The sequence below is a fragment of the Protomyctophum parallelum genome (assembly GCF_964188405.1).
Source record: "Protomyctophum parallelum genome assembly, chromosome: 7".
In the NCBI taxonomy this organism is placed as follows: domain Eukaryota; kingdom Metazoa; phylum Chordata; class Actinopteri; order Myctophiformes; family Myctophidae; genus Protomyctophum; species Protomyctophum parallelum.
In genome coordinates this window covers 15,318,939-15,341,438 of record NC_139705.1, presented here as the reverse complement: position 1 = coordinate 15,341,438, position 22,500 = coordinate 15,318,939, and the positions used below count along the sequence as shown (strand labels likewise).

The 22,500-nt window shown below is 44.9% G+C and overlaps 1 protein-coding gene across 1 annotated transcript in view; it reads left to right on the top strand.

Annotated features, from left to right (window-relative positions):
• Positions 1-22,500, top strand: part of LOC310861947 (ERC protein 2-like) — a gene marked incomplete at both ends in the record, with an annotated part of 338,757 nt that overhangs the window by 279,186 nt on the left and 37,071 nt on the right. The window contains one exon of the mRNA XM_083769684.1: positions 4,461-4,907. Coding sequence (XP_083625810.1) covers positions 4,461-4,907 — 447 coding nt within the window. The remainder of the gene's footprint in view (positions 1-4,460; positions 4,908-22,500) is intronic.

The following is a 22,500-nucleotide window of genomic DNA, read 5'->3' as shown; positions in this document are numbered from 1 at the left end:
GAGATGTAGTGGAGTAGAAGAGAGAAGTATCGCTAAAGGGACACAAAAAATGTCCCCCACAATTGTAGTTATACTGTGGCAGTACTTAACTGTACTTCCCACCTCTGTCCGTCTGTCTGCCCAAAGTGCCCATGCCCCCTCCTTCCTCCCTCCCCCCCAATGCAAGGTGTGAATGTTCTCACCTTATCTAAAGCTCTGCTCTCCAATTGAAGCTACATGTAATTGGTAGGCTGAGTCATCTGCAGCCACATCCTCTCCTGTGATCCTGACTGGCTCGTTTCCTCCGCCATTAGCTCCCCCCCCCCCCCCTCCTTTATCTCAGCTGCCCATCTGAGGGGGGGGGGGGGGGTGTGTTGACTCCAGGCAATCTGTGGTAGTGTTTAGGGCATTGGTCCTTGAAATTAAACGGGTTGAGAATCACTGCTGGAGCCGTAAAAATCTTCTCTTATGGGGGTCCCTGGCATATCTTTTCAAATGGGGGGCTAACGCGGGCTATTGAGTGTCAGTTTGGGGTCCTTGACATGAAAAAGTGTGGGAATCACTGGTTTAGGGCCAGGTGATTCTCAACCTGTGGGGTAGGGGACCCACTGGTGGGCTCCACCCAAAATAATTAGCAAAGCACTGAGATTTTATTGATAGGCCTAATATAACAATTAGGGCTGTCACGATTCGCCTAATCCACAATTCGATTCAACTTCCGATTGTAAGGTCACAATTTGATACTATACGATATTCAATACTATCTGATACTATACGATATTATATATATTATATACTATACGATATTCAATACGATTTGATACTATACGATATTATATATATTATATACTATACGATATTCAATACGATTCAATTCAATTAAACATTTTAAACCTCCTATTTTCAGCACAGAGTGCTAGCCTAGGCTATATGATTAATAATTTAGGCTAATGTTTTGATTTGTAAACTTTTTTTCTCTGCAATAACTTAAGCCACTTTTATTTGAATAATAATACATGAGAATGAGAATAACCAACAATATAAACCTACCGTACTGTAGCCTATACGGTACCGTACCGTACCGTATAGGCTACAGTACAGTATAGTGCATGGCAGTCCACCTCTTCAGGCTCAAAGGCTGAGTCATTCAATTCTGATTTCATGGGGGCCAGTTTTGAATTGCAGCCGTCCGTAGGTGCCCTTTGAGAGCGGAGAGGAGTCAAGGGATTTGCATTTCTTAATGACTGTTGGTAGGGCGTTCCACATTTTGGTGGCATAGGAGCGAAAATAATTTAGTCCCTTGTTTGTGCATGCCGAATCTGGGTTGAACATGGTTTGTTGAACTCCCTCTGGTGTTATGGGTCTGCCTGCCTGCCTGCCTGCCTGCCTGCCTGCCTGCCTGCCTGCCTGCCTGCCTGCCTGCCTGCCTGCCTGCCTGCCTGCCTTTCTGTATGTTATTTGATCTGAGTAGAGAGAGACAGGGGAAGCCGCAACGTCTTGGATGAGATACATGGATATCTATCCTTTGAATCATCCTGAACCTCTCTCACTCACTCTCTCTCTCTCTCTCTCTCTCTCTCTCTCTCTCTCTCTCTCTCTCGCTCTCTCTCTCTCTCTCTCTCTCTCTCTCTTCAATTCAACATTTTATTGGCGTGAGAAAACGTGCGTTTTCATTGCCAAAGTAAATGTGAAATAAAATGCATAGTGAAAAAAAGAAAAAGAGATCATTCAGAAACATTTCCAGATGGAAATGAAGGCAGCTTGGTACAGTGTGAGATAGGTCACACACACACACACGCACGCATGCATGCATGTACGCACACATGTATGCACACTCGAGTACGGGCACGCACGTGCACCTTGAGAGCTGCTTCTTCACACATACATCCAATCACTCAGCAGAACATGCATCTCTGTCGGGAGGAACTGGAAACCTCACATGTCAACCAGATACTGCCAGATCTAGACAAGCTTCTAAGCTTGTGGAGATCTAAAAAACACACAACGTTACAATAATTGTAGGTTTCTTATAGCAGGACATTTTGCATTCACTTGGCACCACTCTCTCTCTCTCTCTCTCTCTCTCTCTCTCTCTCAATTAAATTAAATTCAAAGAAGCTTTGTTGCCGACTTGCCGTGAGAAAATGAGTGTAAACATTGCCAAAGAATGTGTGAAATATTAAGCATTTGCTGTAGGCAACAAGGCTAGCTTGGTGTTAAAGGTTATTTTTTAAACAAATAGCAGCACTTTTTCAAGATGTTGCAGTCACTTCTTCTCTCTCTCTCTCTCATGGAGCTATGTGTGCGCCCTGGGGAGGTATCTTGCCGTGCTGAGGGAATCTCAGGGAATGAATGGTGGGTTGTCAATGTGTCGACACCCACTCTGTCTCTGTCCGTCTCCCAGACAGCAGGCTGCATCGGAGTATGGCTGATTGTTAATGTTAGCTGTGGCCCAGCGGGCTGCTATCTATCTACCTCCATGCAACGCAAGCAACATGCGCTGGCAGCGCAATAGCTTTGTATGCACATTGCACACACATAGAAACAAACACATACACGCACCCACAGACAGAAACATACACGTGCGTGCACGCCAATGCACGTGTTGTATAACTAAACTCGTTAGGAAGTCAACCTTTTCAGGTTTCTTTTGTTTTACACACACACACACACACACACACACACACACACACACACACACACACACACACACACACACACACACTGACACACACATACACACATGCACAAAGACTCACACACACTCACACTCACAGGTGTGTACAATGCACGCACACACACATGCATACCACACACTTTGCGCGCACTCAGTCCCACAGAAAGATGAAGCAGCATAATTGAGTGCAATTTTAATCAATGATGTATAAAATGAGAGTGCTTCCCCGTCCAAAAAACGCTCCCCTCCCGACCCCCCCACCCCGCCCCACCTCCACCTTCCCCACCCCACCCCACCCCACCCCACCCCCGGCCCCCGAGGGCTCTGTGTGAAACAAACACTCCGCTAACTGTTCTCTCTCCGAGACAGAATTGGTCTAATCCAATTAAAAGTTAATCTGCAATATGGATGACATCTGACAGAGTTACCATATTTTCATTAGGCCGCTCTGACTCACTCAATTTATGGCCTGTCAAGAGTCGTTAGCTCTGTGGTGTTTTTAATCTTCAGCGGCTTTCAACACGTATCGCACACATGCATGCACGCACGCACACACACACACACACGCACACGCACACGCGTGCACGCAGAAACGAAACAACTCCCAGCCTCGCTAACAGGCTTAATCGTTTTCAACCTCAGAAAACCTTCCCTCTGAGTTTTTTGGAGGAGTTTTGGACGAGGGTTTTTGGATGATGACCCCTGTGTTTCCTCTGGAAACAATAAACAAGCATTCAATGGAGGAGGATGGGATTAATGAATGAATGAATGGCCTGCATGGTGAGAGTCATAATTATTTGTTGTAAATTCTCTTGTTTATTGCTCTGGGGTTTTTCGCTTTCATTTTGTTTCTTCCTCCTTGGCCCCGGTTTCAGTTCCCATCAGTGTTAATTTTGTTGACTAAAAGTATATAAAATGTTCGTCGGCTACGTTCTTCACACTGTCGAAAACTACATAAAAACGAAGCTATTATGACTCAAATTAAGACAACATATACTGACAATTGTGTCAACAACTATATGTTAGTGGAGAAGAGATCCAGGAGGACTAAAAGACAAGTCATTTTATGTTTTGGTGTGCTCAGGTGTCATCTGAAAATAGCAATTCTATAAGCTCACAACGCGTTGCACTGTGACGTGTTGTGAGCTTGTATTTTCAGCATGCAACCAAGTGTAAAATCAGGCATTACGACGAGTGGTTTCGGATCCGTCATCAGCCGTTATGGACACCATGCAATGCAGCCAGTATGGACATTTCCACACGTTGTTGTCAGCCATGGCCTGGCATGAGTTGGTTGCGTTGTCCGGCTGTTACCGTAATGGCTAACTCTAACCCTAACCTCAGTCTTAAACGGCCACGTAATTCCCATAACCTCATATCAGTCTTAACCGGCCACGTAATTCCCTTAACCTCATATCAGTCGTAACCGGACATGTAAGTCAGTTTCACTATGTTTTAGATTCGGCGGCAGTATTTTCACTTCCACATTAACTAGTCGCCTACTGGCAGGAGGCGGTATGAGGAAATGTCCATACTGGCTGCAATGCATGGTCTTGATGCTGGTGATTAGAGGTTGATAACATTCTAAATGGGTGGAGCGACGCCATCAAAGCCCGCCGAAATACATTTTCATCAAGAAAATAAGCTGTACATTTATTAAAACTACAAAAAGTTTAGTTGACTATAACCAGATTTAATCCAAAACATTTCAGGTGACTAACATAACACTAAAACCAAATGAAATTGTATCTAAAGAAAACGAGTAATCAAAATTAAACCCTCTGTTTCCCACCATGCATTGCAGACGCAGAGCAGGTTGAAGCTGATCTCCGATGGCTACGAGGAGGAAGACCTGCACCACCTCCCTCTTCCTCACCCCGCGCACCAGCACCACCCGCAGCACCACCCACAGCACCCCCTGCCCCCCGCCCAGCACCACCCACAGCACCCCCTGCCGCCCGCGCAGCACCACCCGCCCCCTGTGCAGCACCACCAGCACCCCCCGCCCCCTGTGCAGCACCACCAGCACCCCCCGCCCCCCGCCCAGCACCACCCGCAGCACCCCCCGCCCCCCGCCCAGCACCACCCGCAGCACCCCCCGCCCCCTGTGCAGCACCACCAGCACCCCCCGCCCCCTGCGCAGCAGCACCACCACCGCAGCCTGCCCATGCCAAACAGGGGGGTCCCTCCTCACAGCCCCCCGGCCCACCACCACCACCACACCAACCACAGGCAGCCCCCCCTGGAGCAGGTGAGAGAGAGCGAGTGTCTGTTTTTCATTGATTGAATACATTGAGTACATCAGAGGTTTTGGAGATGAAGCCATGAGAGGCCAGACTGAGATGGTTGGGATAGTTGGAACTGCCAGGCTGGAGGCCTATAGAGCATCGCAGTCCCGCCCCCTTTCATGACGACGCCAGGCCCAGGAAATAATTCACAATGCATTTTCCCCATAGACATTTCAAAAAGTATTTTTTTAAAGACCCTTTTAAGCGTCGTACAAAGCCGTCGTGACAAATCATGACAACAAACACAATATTTTGGACAAAACAAATAATTACAAAGAAAAACAACAAAAAATGTGTTTTCTTTCTAATTATTTGTTCGGCCCAAAACATTGTGTTTATTGTCATGATTTGTCACGACAAGTGTTGGCTTTGTCCGCGGCGTAAACGTCTTTAAATAAACTTACTTTTTGAAAAGTCTATGAGCAAAATGAACGGGAAATTATTTTCCGGGTCTCTCGAGGGGGCGGGACTGCGACGCTCTATTAGAGGGAGACCAAAGAGAAGATGTAGTCAAAGAGGACAAGAAGTTATCTGGTGTGAGAGAAGAGGAGTCAGAGGACAGGGTGAGATGGATGTGGCGACCCCTGAAGGGAAAAGCCCAAAGGAAAAGACGGCAGACATGCTTTGGCATGGGGGGTCAGATCAACATATGGAATGAATTCTGTACTGGCCATATATGGAGCGTGTCTTGAGTGTACAGGGTTTGATGAGGTCAGATCAACAAGAGTCGCTGGCCGGCTCCATATATGCAGATCTAGGTGGTGATCAGTCTTCTCCATGTATGGCTATCCAGGGTTAGATGAGGTCAGTGGCGTGATCTTCATATATGGAGATGGCCACATATGGTGGCATGACGTGTCACGAGGCGTGATGTCATCAGGCGTGACCATATATGGAGGCGTTAAGGGCCTCCATGATGTCACAAGATGTCACGAAGTTAGATCCATATATGGAGATAATGGTATCCATGATGTCACGTGATGTCACAAGGCATGATGGATTGGTGTGACGGACGCGAGATGCAGAATTTCATAGTAAAAGTTTCAAAGTGACCTTCGGTCGCTTTTTTTGACACAATTATATTGTTATTTCTCAAATTCTACTGTAATCGTGGGGACATTTGACTCTCACAATAGTAATGCAAACACACACACGTGCGCGCACACACACACGCACATACACATACACATGCATTCATACGCACACACGTGTACATGTACAGTGCGCACACACACACACACACACCGTGTACACACGTGAATGTTTACACAGGTTGGTGTGCTATGGGCCGTCTCTGCTCCGTACTGCTTGAACTGACACCATTACACATCTATCATCCCCGCTGCGCTGAAACCACCGCAGGCACGCACGCAGGCACGCACACACGCACGTACGCACGTACGCACGCACGCACACAAAAGTACCGTTTCACAAGTTTAAAATGAATACAAAACGTTTTTAACAATAGCAAATCTACAAGCTCACAGTGTGTGTCATTGCGACATGCTGTGAGCTACATTGTATATATCGGCTATTTTCAAATCGATAAATAGACTGCTGAAGTGGATAATGTATGTTTAATATTATACAAAACGTATAATATTAAACATCTTCAAAGTCAGATGTAGTGGAGTAAAACTCCTCTCCTCTCCTCTCCTCTCCTCTCCTCTCCTCTCCTCTCCTCTCCTCTCCTCTCCTCTCCTCTCCTCTCCTCTCCTCTCCTCTCCTCTCCTCTCCTCTCCTCTCCTCTCCTCTCCTCTCCTCTCCTCTCCTCTCCTCTCCTCTCCTCTCCTCTCCTCTCCTCTCCTCTCCTCTCCTCTCCTCTCCTCTCCTCTCCTCTCCTCTCCTCTCCACCACATTCATACTCCCTGCCAATTACAGTTATTCATATCATTTAGATAAGCGGCCCCCGGGGAGTGGGGGAGTGGGGGGGGGAAAGCTGCCAAACGAGTGTTTTTGATTGGTGTGATTTGTGTGTGAGGTTAGTGTATGTAACGTTCTGTCTTCTCATACACACGTCTGTCTCTCAGTCGGTGTCTCAATAATAGCAGATTCCAAACCATGCAGCCCTCGGGAACTAAAAACTTAAACGTGTCCTTGTTTGAACACAGTTCCAGGGAGAGCGTGTCTGTGTATGTGTGTGTACGTGCATGCATGTGTGTGTGTGTGCTGCAGGTGGGTATGTCTCTGTGTGCGTCTGTGCGTGCGTGCGTGTGAGCGTGTGTTGCCGTATCTGACATAGGTTTGTAGTCGATGTGGTGTAACCCGGTTCTATTTAAATGTTATACTCCCATTATTTGAATGTTGTAATGTTTATCATCAACCTATTCTGGACATGTCAGTATTTAAGAACATTTCTTCAGAAATGTTCAAACGTTGGATTTCCAGCCATATAAAACACAGAAGGCCTCACATGACTCGCTCATCCCCCCCCCCCTGGTATCACGGAAGTATTTTCTCAATGCAGAATAACATTGGGTTTCTTTAAAATAAGCATTGTGATCCAAAAATAAACAAACTGTCTCTGAGAATATTGTCAGGGAGGTGTCTCTGTATCGTTTACAGAGACACTTTCTGGTGAAAATGTAACAGGACGGGAACCCCTTTTGGTGTTTTAAGGATTATGTTGTACTTTAGCTATTGAAAAATAGCTTGACATGAAAATGTTTGAGAACGACTGACATTTTTCAGAAAAATGTCATGATGTATAAGACATTTTGTAGAATCTGGTCTCAGACCTAAATGGCTTAAACTGAAGTGATTTCGATGAATTTCAAACGTTATCAAAGTATTCTGAGGCGCCCACTGGCCAAACCCTGATGGCACAGAGACCTTTCATACCATCCATCCCTCCAGGCCATGCAGCAGATGTGTTTGAAGCAGTATGTCACAGGGCTTCATCTCCTCTCCTCTCCTCTCCTCTCCTCTCCTCTCCTCTCCTCTCCTCTCCTCTCCTCTCCTCTCCTCTCCTCTCCTCTCCTCTCCTCTCCTCTCCTCTCCTCTCCTCTCCTCTCCGCCAATATGGCTTCTTGTTCTTTCACATTCACCATAAAGTCATCACTCCGCTATTGTTCTCCCCAGAGGTACTGATTGGGGGAATTCCTCACTTTGTGCAACAAGCCAAAAAGAGTCACCGTGTGCGTGCGTGCATGCGTGCGTGTGTGCGTGCGTACGTGCGTGCGTGCATGTGTTTTTTACCTGCGGTACGAGGGAGGCGGGTTTAGGTTAAGTCAGGGGGGGATTTCCACTCAAATGGCGTGTCTGTTCTATCTGATATGCACCATTACATGTCCTAAACCCTGCTACATCTTTCGTCGCAAGGTGAGCTTGTAGTCCAGGCGGTATTTTCGACATGCAACAACATGCATGCAACTACTGTATGTATGTATACACATGAGGTATATAACTCTAAAACCGCAACCCCTAAACAATTTAGTACATTTTAGGCATTTAACAGACGCTCTTACTCCAGAGTGAATTACAGTAAGCGTGAACAACACATGATAACACATCAAATGCATAGAAATACTCTAGGATCAAAAGTAAACTAAGAATGTCCGTACAATTAAACTATAAGTAAACACTATAGAATGCTATGTAAATATGCTATCTATTACATACTTTAGCCTTTCCATCCCCATGCAAGGTCATGGAGCCTGTAGGGAAAAACGATCCTATCCTAACGTAATCATAACCCCAAACTGAATGTTCTCCTAATTGTACGGCTGTACGCCTTAACTTTAACTCTATATTTTTAACCACAGAACAGCAACTGTTGTTGATTGTGAGGACCAGGAAAGGACCTCACAAGATGTCACAGTGTACTTGTGAGGACTTTTGTACTATAGCAATGCAAGTACATGCACACGCACGCACGCACGCACGCACGTACGTACGCGCACACACATTTCACACACATTTCACACGTCTTTGCAGCGTGTGAAAGGGGAGTGTCAGGGTGGATTTATTGTCTCTGGGTGTTGTGGTCCTTCACGGCCCAGGTGAGGCCTGTAGAAGGAGGATTCCTTACCTTTGACTCAGTGGCTTAAGGCAGCTGGTAGCAGGTGTGTGTTGGCGGTCCCGGCGCACTCGGAGGTTTGACCCCATAACCCGTCCCAGGTCACCTCCACACACACGTCGCTGACTGGAGAGGACATAACTCATCTTTTTTAGCCTGTGGACTGTTCCACTTTCTCTCTCTGTGTACAACAGACGTTCTCAAACATTTTTTGTCTCAGGGCACACCCCTAAAGAACGTTTTCATCCACAGTAGACACCTGAATTACATTGTTACTTTACAACAGCGGTTACCAAACTTTTTCATGTCAAGGACTCCCAAATTGAAAATATATGCCAAGGACCCCCATAAGAGAAGCTGTTTACGGCTCTAGCAGTGATTGTCAACCATTTTCATTTAAAGGGCCTCCGGTTTGACCTGAATTCGGCTACGTGCCCCCATTTATTGGCATTTCTATCCCAATGTATATTGTAAAATCAATGTTAATTTAACTCTGAGAGTGTATACAAATGGAACCAAATGGACCTGTTAGGGTCCATTTGTATACACTCTGAGTTACAGACCCATGGTGTCCATTTGGTTACAAACTATCATTTAGGTGGGGACCCCTGGACCCCTGTGGGTCCCCGGACCCCACTTTGGGAACCCATGTTTTACAGCACCTTATACATGTATGTCATATTAGGCTATGTAAATATGTAAATATTATTTCCCCCTAAAATTCAGCATGTCATGCAGCAACTATGTCGTCTTCAAAGCAATGGCTTGTTCCAGCTAGGCTATACTATACCTTCCACAGACATCTCTGAAATCTGTCAATGTCAAATTATGACGCATACATCTGGACCTGACACACAAGAAAGCATTATAAGCTCCATTCATGCATTGTCATATACAAAGGTCGTCCTGCCCCGGAATGTGTCGACCCAAAAACTCAAACGCATCGCGTCATATTTACTGTATAAATCAGGGCTTAAAACGAGCACAAATTTGGCATCACTTTGTCCTCATCATTACACCGTGGCTCTGTGTCATCAGATAATGTTACAGCAGAGAGAGAGAGAGAGACAGAGACAGAGAGAGAGACACAGAGAGAGAGACAGAAACAAGAGCATCCCAGTCAGACAGAGGGTGATGATATGATGCGTGTTTAATGGCTTCCAGACTCTTTTCCACAGGCTCACCCCTGTAGAGGGAAACCTCTCCTGAACGTTATAACAGCTACTACTACAGCACAGCGTTATGAAGTGGCCGGCCTACATCTGAAACACTGGGCTGACTTTACAAGGGCAAACTAATAAGTCTTGGCATTTTTGTTGTGGGGCACCGTGCTGCCCGCAGCGCGCCACGTTATGCTAACCGTACTGTGAACTGTGGGGGGACACTTTTTAGTGTGGCGCGACGCTCCCTTTTAATCCCCTTTCATATAAATATCTTTTACCCTCAATATGGCCGTGCTGCACTGCTTTAACCCATTGAGAACTGCATGCCGATTATCCTGAGGTTTCTGAAAAAACGTGTTTCTATGTCAGTGGTGCTCAAATGTGAAGGAGCCCCAAAATTATATGAATCTGGCCACCGACTCCCATCTCAAAATAATTAGTTCCCAGGGGACCCCCCAGAAGCAAAGGGCAAAAAAATATAAGATTTGCACACATTTTCATGATTTCACAAAAAATGTGAAAGTGCATTGATCTAGATTGGCACGAAGTGACACGCTATGATGTTGTAGATCTGCTATTTTTTGGAATAACGGTTAAAGTGGTTAAAATGTAAAACGACACAGATGCTGTCCCGGTCTAAATGCTTTAACTGCGCTCGTGTTTATGGACTTGACATATGAAACGGTAGCTCCCGCGAGCGATATTTCAGACTCGCGAGTTGAGAGTCGGAACAGAAAAAAAACAAAAAAAGAAAGAAAAAAGAACAGCAATGAAAGTATGATTAGGCTTGCCGGGAAATCTTGTTAAGTACGCGGAGAATAACAAAATAAGTCATAAATCCGGGCCAATTGGCCAGATGAAATAGAATCTTTACAGTACTGCGCCTGTGGAACGAGAGAGGGAGAGCTGTGGCGGCTGGCTGTGTGCGCGCGGCAGCTCTGGAAAACCAGGGCAGAATTAGGAACAGGTGGGATGAAGGCGAAGAGAATGGGAATAAATTAGCAGCAGATTAGATCATAGGCAAACTCTGTGCATAGAATTAATTGAATTTGCATTTGCGCTTTCTCACTTGTGTCCCTGCCATGAGAATGTTCCATTGATACTCTCTATCCTGGGACCCCCAGGGGGGCCTTGAGGGGGGTTCCAGGAGGTCCCCTCTGAAAAATGAGGAACAGTTTAAGCCGATTAACCATTAAGCCCTATTTTTATTAGTCAGCCATTCGCGATGTGACGCTTTAGTGAACATGTAGATGTGCTTTTCTTGAAAGATTTTAACAAACATGGTCTTACGGGGGTCCCTGGCACAGAGCGTTTTCAAAGGCGGTTCGCGGCAGTAGGATGACAGGAAATGGGGAGTGACAGACACCTAAAGGTCGTCGGGATCGGAAGTCGAACCCGCAACGTGTTTTAAGCTACATTGAGCCTTAACATGACCTGCTCCTACGCCATGTGCCCAAGCAGGACCTTAAAGGGATAGTTCTCCCCCCAAAAACAACTTGTTTTCTATTAATTACACACCCCATGAAGCCTTGAATTCATGGGGATAATATGAGCCAATAATCAAATTATTGGTTTAGAAATAATGCGCAGGCCATGGAAGTGTCGAGGTGGATCGAGTTTTTTGGGCCCAGGCTCCACCTCGAAAGCATTTACAAGTTACCGGTTGATAGGCGGTCGGTCAAGTGCAGTGGAGGATAGTACCAAAGTCTGTTGGCAGTGCCTGTACAAGTTATACCGGTTGATAAGCGGTCGGTCGAGTGCAGTGGAGGATAGTACCAAAGTGTGTTTGACTTGCTGCGGGGTTGGTATATGGGTTTGGGGGAGATTTCTTCTTCACAGCTTTTCATTTGTCGGCACTCAGTGGCAAAGATAGGTGTTCACACACTGATCAATGTCATATATGCAACTGCAAAAGCTGGCCACCTGGACTGTTGAAGGTTAGAACATTATCTACTATATGATGGTGAACAATGTTGAGGAGTTTCGTGTAAAGTGGGCATTAAGCCAGGACCGGCTGTGGCTCAGGAGGTAGAGCAGGTCGTCCAGTGATCCGTGGGTCGGTGGTTCAAATCCCGGCTCCTCCTGTCCACATGTGAAAGTGTTTGCATTTAAGTTAGGCATGTAGTTGAGGTCATGTAATGGTCTGTATTACCTGGCAGTGTGTAATGAAGGACTCTTTAAAAGAACCCCCCCCCCTCTCTCTCGTGGGTGTCCCTCTCTCTCTCTCTCTCTCTCTCTCTCTCTCTCTCTCTCTCGTGGGTGTCAAACACACACTCGTCCAGAAACAACAAACAGACTCATTCTCATTGACAGAAGGTCAGCCAATCACCTCACGGCTTTTCCTTCATATCACAACTCTGACCCCATGTGGAAGTTCAGCAGAGGTCAGGGCAGGGCCCCCGAGGGCCGTGTGTGTGTGCACAGTGCACGTGCGTGCACCGTGTATGCGTGTGTGCGTGTTTGCATGTGCGCACACGTGCTCGTGTGTGTATGCGCGCGTGCACAAGTGTCAGTCCCATGAGGTGAGACTGTTTTCCCTCCAAACAGAGCACTTCACATCTCCTTTAATCTGCCTCTTTTATCTGAACGTGATTAATTACACTATTTGTTTTTCCTCACCACCTCTCTCTCTCTCTCTCTCTCTCTCTCTCTCTCTCCGGTCAGCGTCCCATCCTGACTTCATCTTTCATCTCTCCTCCTCCTCCTCCTCCTCCTCTCTGCTCTTGTTTTCCTTCTGTTCTTCCCTTCGACTTCTCCTCAACCACTTGAGGACCACTAGTCCCTCAGGGCTCTATAGCCGTGGCTCTGCTGTTTTCACTCTACATTAACCCATTTAGACCTGTTTTTACACCAATATTGTTACGTCAGTGTCAAGCTAGGACTGCCTCTGTGTCCGTGTTGATTTTGACAGCAAGTGTTAAAGTCATAGCTTAGTTTTTATTTTAAAATTTCCCCCGCCTATGAATAATGGTATAATGGTAGTCTATGAAGGTATTTTGTCATAGTTTTAGTGGATGAAATGAACACTGCTCTGTGTCGTGTTAGTTAAATGAACACTGCTCTGTGTCATGTTAGTTAAATGAACACTGCTCTGTGTCGTGTTAGTTTAATGAACACTGCTCTGTGTCATGTTAGTTAAATGAACACTGCTCTGTGTCATGTTAGTTAAATGAACACTGCTCTGTGTCATGTTAGTTAAATGAACACTGCTCTGTGTCATGTTAGTTAAATGAACACTGCTCTGTGGCATGTTAGTTAAATGAACACTGCTCTGTGTCATGTTAGTTAAATGAACACTGCTCTGTGTCATGTTAGTTAAATGAACACTGCTCTGTGTCATGTTAGTTAAATGAACACTGCTCTGTGTCGTGTTAGTTAAATGAACACTGCTCTGTGTCATGTTAGTTAAATGAACACTGCTCTGTGTCATGTTAGTTAAATGAACACTGCTCTGTCATGTTAGTTAAATGAACACTGCTCTGTGGCATGTTAGTTAAATGAACACTGCTCTGTGTCATGTTAGTTAAATGAACACTGCTCTGTGTCATGTTAGTTAAATGAACACTGCTCTGTGTCATGTTAGTTAAATGAACACTGCTCTGTGGCATGTTAGTTAAATGAACACTGCTCTGTGTCATGTTAGTTAAATGAACACTGCTCTGTGTCATGTTAGTTAAATGAACACTGCTCTGTCATGTTAGTTAAATGAACACTGCTCTGTCATGTTAGTTTAATGAACACTGCTCTGTGTCATGTTAGTTTAATGAACACTGCTCTGTTTCGTGTTAGTTTAATGAACACTGCTCTGTGGCATGTTAGTTAAATGAACACTGCTCTGTGTCATGTTAGTTAAATGAACACTGCTCTGTCATGTTAGTTTAATGAACACTGCTCTGTGTCATGTTAGTTTAATGAACACTGCTCTGTTTCGTGTTAGTTTAATGAACACTGCTCTGTGGCATGTTAGTTAAATGAACACTGCTCTGTGTCATGTTAGTTAAATGAACACTGCTCTGTGTCATGTTAGTTAAATGAACACTGCTCTGTGGCATGTTAGTTAAATGAACACTGCTCTGTGTCATGTTAGTTAAATGAACACTGCTCTGTCATGTTAGTTAAATGAACACTGCTCTGTGGCATGTTAGTTAAATGAACACTGCTCTGTCATGTTAGTTAAATGAACACTGCTCTGTGGCATGTTAGTTAAATGAACACTGCTCTGTGTCATGTTAGTTAAATGAACACTGCTCTGTGTCATGTTAGTTAAATGAACACTGCTCTGTGGCATGTTAGTTAAATGAACACTGCTCTGTGGCATGTTAGTTAAATGAACACTGCTCTGTCATGTTAGTTAAATGAACACTGCTCTGTCATGTTAGTTAAATGAACACTGCTCTGTGGCATGTTAGTTAAATTAACACTGCTCTGTCATGTTAGTTAAATGAACACTGCTCTGTGTCATGTTAGTTAAATGAACACTGCTCTGTGTCATGTTAGTTAAATGAACACTGCTCTGTGTCATGTTAGTTAAATGAACACTGCTGTGTCATGTTAGTTAAATGAACACTGCTCTGTCATGTTAGTTAAATGAACACTGCTCTGTCATGTTAGTTAAATGAACACTGCTCTGTGGCATGTTAGTTAAATGAACACTGCTCTGTCATGTTAGTTAAATGAACACTGCTCTGTGTCATGTTAGTTAAATGAACACTGCTCTGTCATGTTAGTTAAATGAACACTGCTCTGTGGCATGTTAGTTAAATGAACACTGCTCTGTGTCATGTTAGTTAAATGAACACTGCTCTGTGTCATGTTAGTTAAATGAACACTGCTCTGTGTCATGTTAGTTAAATGAACACTGCTCTGTGGCATGTTAGTTAAATGAACACTGCTCTGTGGCATGTTAGTTAAATGAACACTGCTCTGTGGCATGTTAGTTAAATGAACACTGCTCTGTGTCGTTTTAGTTAAATGAACACTGCTCTGTCATGTTAGTTTAATGAACACTGCTCTGTGTCATGTTAGTTTAATGAACACTGCTCTGTGTCGTGTTAGTTTAATGAACACTGCTCTGTGTCATGTTAGTTAAATGAACACTGCTCTGTGTCATGTTAGTTAAATGAACACTGCTCTGTGTCATGTTAGTTAAATGAACACTGCTCTGTGGCATGTTAGTTAAATGAACACTGCTCTGTGTCATGTTAGTTAAATGAACACTGCTCTGTCATGTTAGTTAAATGAACACTGCTCTGTGGCATGTTAGTTAAATGAACACTGCTCTGTCATGTTAGTTAAATGAACACTGCTCTGTGGCATGTTAGTTAAATGAACACTGCTCTGTGTCATGTTAGTTAAATGAACACTGCTCTGTGGCATGTTAGTTAAATGAACACTGCTCTGTGTCATGTTAGTTAAATGAACACTGCTCTGTGGCATGTTAGTTAAATGAACACTGCTCTGTGTCATGTTAGTTAAATGAACACTGCTCTGTGTCATGTTAGTTAAATGAACACTGCTCTGTGTCATGTTAGTTAAATGAACACTGCTGTGTCATGTTAGTTAAATTAACACTGCTCTGTCATGTTAGTTAAATTAACACTGCTCTGTCATGTTAGTTAAATGAACACAGCTCTGTGTCATGTTAGTTGTCGCTATATGTGGTCAGGCAGAAACCTCTTATCTCCATACCTGATCATACCACAGCCTCACACAAAGGCTCTAAAGCAGCACAACATGACACGTTTTGTGCTTGAAAATCTGCAACTTTTGAATTTGAATCCTGAAATGTCACAGTTTTGGACATAATGAGGTTTCCACCCGACAGAGACAATATCATACAGTATACCGTATAGAACTTATACTCTCTGTCAAAACCGCTCTCAAAGATAAGTGGCTGCTATTCCAAACTGGCCCCAGTAAAAAGCCAAGTAAAAGTACTGTATTATTTGTATGTCATTAAATGTTCTGATGAATTGAATATGAAGGACCCCAATGGAAACAAGCCATAGGCCTTACTTGGGGTTTTAAATCCTTTTATAGCAGACCTTGTATTGAACTGTACTTTGCTGCACTTTTTTTCTGAACACTGTTAAGTTTTCAATCCAAAAATCTAACTTTTTTTCAGAAAGCGTATATGTAGGTATATGGATTTAGATTTGGCCTCATGCAGGTCTAAGATAAATATCTTTTAGAATTAGAAATAGCTGATGGAAGCTTTCTTTCTTTCTTTCTTTCTTTCTTTCTTTCTTTCTTTCTTTCTTTCTTTCTTTCTTTCTTTCTTTCCTTGCTCCCTCCCTCCTTCCCTCCCTCCCTCCTGCCCCCCCCCCCCCTCTGGTCCAATAAAGAAATAAAGAGCAGTTGTGGCCGGGCCCGGTCGGTGGTTTGCTTGTGTGTCGGGTCCAATCTGACGCCAGAGGGAGGATGATGGATGAGGATAATGATGATGAAGATGATGATGATGAAGAGAGGTCGGCATACGCACCCCGCGCTGACCACAGACCTTTTCCGGAGGCTGCCGCAGGGCCACAGATAGGGCCAGGGGCCACCAATAACACAGTGCTGACCGCATGCAGTGTGATGCAACATGCACGCCAGGCTTGTTTCGTTGTTATTTTATTTTATTTTTTTATCTCCGCCAGGCCGCAATGGCCTGGGAGGCTAGATTATATTGTCGGTCTATGTGCATGTGTGCATGCGTGTATACGGAGCCAAGTCCAAATACATACAATGATATAAAGGAAGGCAGTCCGCACACTGGTCTGAAGCTACCAGAAACAACTTGAAATACCTGACGAAGACCCACACGGGTCGAAACGTTCTTTCCTTAAATAGAACTGCTTCTGGGAGCTTCAGACCAGCCTTCCCTTTATCATTAAACGGAGCCAAACCATGCATCGGTCGGGACGGACTGGTTGCTGCTGAAGAGGTCCGTCCCAAATCCCAACTGTCCACCCCATAGAGTTCTATATAATACTAGAGAGAGAGGGCAGTTCTTTTCGGTAGCCACGGGTTAGTTGGCAGCGCAGGTCGGTAGCCACAGGTTAGTTGCCAGCGCAGGTCGGTAGCCACGGGTTAGTTTTAACCCGCAGCACGGGTTAGTTGTAACCGGCTGCGAATGTCGGGAGCAACGGTGTTGTCGCACTAATGCCTGTCGGACTGGTAGTATGTCTAACAAACGTATGCACCTCGTGTTTCTTTTACACTTGTAGCTGTTTTTGAATTAGAATCCTGAAAGGTAACATTTGGGGGGACATAAGAGGTTTCCACCGACAGAGGCGTGGCGTGGGGAGGACAGGTGAAATGTAAGTGGAGGAGACACGGGGGTAGGAAGCACGTTGAGACGCACCCCAGGCCCATGTCTCTATGCTGGAGCGTGTTGGCTTTGACGGGCGGAGGGCGCACCACACCGCATTGCACCACACCGCGCACGCATGCGGGCCTTCATGTTGTTCTCATTTAAACCACCGTGCATACATTGGGTATGTTTAGCGCTACCAGACGCCGCCAGGGGTGGAAGGAACTACGTATATTTTTTACTTTTACTTAAAGTACAGTACAATTTTGAGGTGCTTTCGCTTGACTTACGTCGGTCCGATCTTTATGCTTTAGTTATATACTTCTACTCCGCTATATTGCAGAGGCAAATTTTGTTATACTTTTTACTCCAGTGTGACTGTTTGACAACTTCGGTTTACAAGTAACATACATTACCACCCAAGTCATGTTTCATACTTACTACAGTTTTCATTCATTCAAACCTTTATTTAGAGAGAGACATTGAGGTTTCCCTCATTTGCAGTGTCGTCGAGATACAGTACAACATAATACAACATTTTCAAAGCAATAAACAAAATAACTAAACAGAACAGCGACAATTCCTCATTGTGTGATCTAATACATGTTTCAAACAGTTGCAGACACTTGGGGGTAAGTCTGCAATCAAAGATTTAAATTGACCCTATGTAATAGGAGAGCATATCTTTCATTTAAGCTGTAAGTCATTCCACGTGGTTGGGGCACTAAAACAAAAGGCTGTTTTCCCCAGTTCTTGTTTACATTTGGAACCTTTAGTGTAAGCCAGTGTCTCGTTAGTTAATTGACAATGCAGCCACTATATGCCAGCTTGTAGATCAGCTATTTTTGAAAGCGTTGGCGTATACTTCAAGAACTTCAAGAACATACAGACGCCAATACTTTTTAAGTAAATGGAGGTCTTTTTTAGTTTGTTTTTTGTTTTAATTTGAAACAGAGTATTCTTATATTGTGGTATTGCTACTTTTACTTGACTACATCTCCCAGCATAGTGCCAGACGCTTGGCACCATGCAGCAGCCTGGACTGGAGAGGAAATAGAAAACAGCCATAAAGTGTTTATCACAGTCAGAATTACAAGGTCTTTTCTCTTTGGTTGTTGTTCTTTTTTATTCATTTATTTAGGACTCTCTCTCTCTCTCTCTCTCTCTCTCTCTCTCTCTCTCTCTCTCTCTCTCTCTCTCTCTCTCTCTCTCTCTCTCTCTCTCTCTCTCTCTCTCTCTCTCTCTCTCTCTCTCTCAGCCCTGCCCTGCCCTAACATGTTGCCTGCTTCAGCTTTATGAGTTGTAACACATGGTATTTGGCCTGTTTTAGCCCTTTTGTGTGTGTGTGTGTGTGTGTGTGTGTGTGTGTGAGAGTGTGAGTGTGAGTGTGAGTGTGTGTGTGTGTGTGTGTGTGTGTGTGTGTGTGTGTGTGTGTGTGTGTGTGTGTGCGCGTGCGCGCATGTGCGTGCGTGCGTATACTGTAGTACTGCTATACTTCTGAGGGCCACCCCCCCCCCACACACACACACAAACATATTAGAATTTGATAAACTAGACAATTGTCTTGATCCTCATAAGGAAAATTTAAGACTGAGACATTTTGAGGTTATTGCTGGAGTTGTGCCTGATTTATAAACGTATCGGTAGTTAGAGTACACGTCATTGACAATGATGCACAAGAAATGGACGCTGCCTGTGAGCTTGCGTTTCTGTAAGCACCATGCACTGCCATAAACATGGAGCGTTTCTGTAAGCACCATGCACTGCCATAAACATGGAGCGTTTCTGTAAGCACCATGCACTGCCATAAACATGGAGCGTTTCTGTAAGCACCATGCACTGCCATAAACATGGAGCGTTTCTGTAAGCACCATGCACTGCCATAAACATGGAGCGTTTCTGTAAGCACCATGCACTGCCATAAACATGGAGCGTTTCTGTAAGCACCATGCACTGCCATAAACATGGAGCGTTTCTGTAAGCACCATGCACTGCCATAAACATGGAGCGTTTCTGTAAGCACCATGCACTGCCATAAACATGGAGCGTTTCTGTAAGCACCATGCACTGCCATAAACATGGAGCGTTTCTGTAAGCACCATGCACTGCCATAAACATGGAGCGTTTCTGTAAGCACCATGCACTGCCATAAACATGGAGCGTTTCTGTAAGCACCATGCACTGCCATAAACATGGAGCGTTTCTGTAAGCACCATGCACTGCCATAAACATGGAGCGTTTCTGTAAGCACCATGCACTGCCATAAACATGGAGCGTTTCTGTAAGCACCATGCACTGCCATAAACATGGAGCGTTTCTGTAAGCACCATGCACTGCCATAAACATGGAGCGTTTCTGTAAGCACCATGCACTGCCATAAACATGGAGCGTTTCTGTAAGCACCATGCACTGCCATAAACATGGAGCGTTTCTGTAAGCACCATGCACTGCCATAAACATGGAGCGTTTCTGTAAGCACCATGCACTGCCATAAACATGGAGCGTTTCTGTAAGCACCATGCACTGCCATAAACATGGAGCCTTGTTGTTAGTAGGAATAAAAACACCGTTTCCATAAACATGTAGTGTTGCTGTTAGTAGGATTGAACACAGACTCATCTGGGAGGAAGTGGACTAAGAAAGGGGAGGAGCCGTCTTCTCCACACAAAAAAAAGGAAGTGTAAAAACAAGAGGCAAAAACAAAGATTGGGTTTAGGCTTTAAAATTGCCCAAAAATGGCAGTTATACAATAGCTGTCAAAATGTTTTGATGTCCTCACAAGTATTGTAATACAAATGCATGTGTGTCCGTGCATGCATGCGTGCGAGTGTGCATGTGTCTGTCTGTCTGCACTTGTGCGCGCAGGCTCGTATATAATGTATGTTTAACCTGGCAGGGCGAGCGCTCATGGGTCTGGCTCTGTTTACAGGGCCTGTCACAGCCGTTCACTGCCATGCTAGCGTTTAGCATGTAGCGTGTTCTATTGAAATCCCATTATATCTGTAGCCGTAGCCGCTTAGCTGCAGCTCTACTGCGTTTACGGAGCCTGTCACAAGCACTCAGTCCAAGCCAACACCACTGAGGAGCGTTGTAACCTTAACGTAGCTCTACGTGGCTTTGCGTGCCGTTAGGGATAGGGTTAGTGATGGGGCAAAGCGGACCAACCCGCCATCAGAACAATGACACGGCACCGTCAAAAGTATATGTATTGCCTAGCCTATAGTGGAATGAAAGAGCTTGAAGGTCTCAAGTGACGCTGTTGTGTGACGCTGTAGGGCGCTAATTTACAAAATAATAACACACCCATTACGGCATAGTATAAATAAAGTCCATAGACTTGGCCGACACATGACGTCACGGCGGGAGGCGCACGTATGCCCTAGCACCGCTCCAAAAATGCGATAAAATATCACACTTGCGTGTGACGTGAGGGGCGCTCTCATACAACATCACAATCCAGCCAATCACTTTTGGCGTCCTCACTCTCCTGGCCTCACTTTTTGAGGGGTGCTAGCCCCTCCTATGTCCAGCTGTTGGTGTGTGTAACCCAATGTTTGTCCTAACACGAGCATTAAATGCCACTGACAATGAATGGATAAGAGATAAGAGTTTTCTAAGAGAAACTATATCCTCCCAAAAAAATCTAACTACTAAATGCAATGCACTTGGTCCCCCCCCCCCCCCCCCAGCTCTGCTTAGCATTGCGCAGGCATTCGTCTTGGCCTCACGCGGCTGCCAGCTCATGCTAACCATGGTAATGTGGGTGTCTGAGTGAATTAGCCTTCCCGTTAGCAGGGCCGCTGCCTGCTCTATTTCAGCCCCGCAGAAAAAAGCCCCGGTGTGTTTAGTTATCGCTTTGTAACAATCAGACGGGAGGGTGGGGGGGGGGAATACATCGCATGATATCATACAGTACACACACAGTCGTCTCGCGGTGAGGAACATGTACATTTGTTCTGATTAAAACCACTGGCGGACGGATCGAAGAAAGTCTGAGATTTTTCATTTTCTGCTTGAGTACGAGTAGCAGCAACACAGTGTCGTTGTGTTATTCTACATCAGCCATTCTCAAAGTGGGTGACGAGGCACCCTATAGGCTGCCGTGACGCAAGTCCAGGGGTGCCTCCGAATATTTTGAATTCATCAACGTCACTTCAGTTTAACCACTTTAGACCCTCTATACTCAGTAAAACAGACCCGAGTTAAAGTGCGCACGGTGCATTATTTTTCAGCCTTTCAGCCTTTTCGGCCTACAGTACACTATTGTTGGTGAATGTCCCGTCCCCGTCCCCCCCCCAGAATAGGAATGCTGGGGTTTAAGTTGTGAAACGCCAAATATAAAAGTTATTTTCAGTCTGTACTAGTTAGTGGGAACAAATATTCTCTCCTGTTTTCCTCGTGACATACTGTATCTTTGGGGGAAAGATTTACATATCGTAACCATTAATATGAAAAAAAGGTGCTATGAAGTATATTCAGGGTGCCGTGGATGAAACAGTTATATACAGTGGTGACCTGAGCCAAAAATAATAATTGAGAACCACTGTTCTATACATGCACTCTGTTACAAGTAAACACAACGTCATTACACATTCAGAAATAATTGGCATCACATTATACTTGAAACAAATGGAAAATGACACAGATGCTTTCGAGATTGAGACTTCCTCAGTGCCTGTTACAAAACGACGTAGTTATGCATGGATCAAAATGAAGATGATTAACGCTTTGTTGTTGTTCTTTCTCTCTTACTCTCTTGTAGGATGATGAAGAGGGGATATGGGCGTGACAGTTGCCACGGGAACCAGCGGTCCAGATCGTCAAAAGAGTGAGTGTAATTATCTCCTTCCGGGCTGGGGGGGGGGATTATGTTTTCACCCCCTGTCTGTCTTTGTGTCTTATGTGTGTGGGTGTCTGTCAACGTGACACTCAGGCACTGTTGCTACTGTTTGCTTAATGGTCTTGTGAGTCATGTGCCAATGGCTGTCAAACAGGCTTTTCATTGATGCTCCGTACCGTTTTCCTGCAGTTGCCTTCACAACTTTAAGGGCAGAGCCTATTTCTTACAAAGGCACGCCATG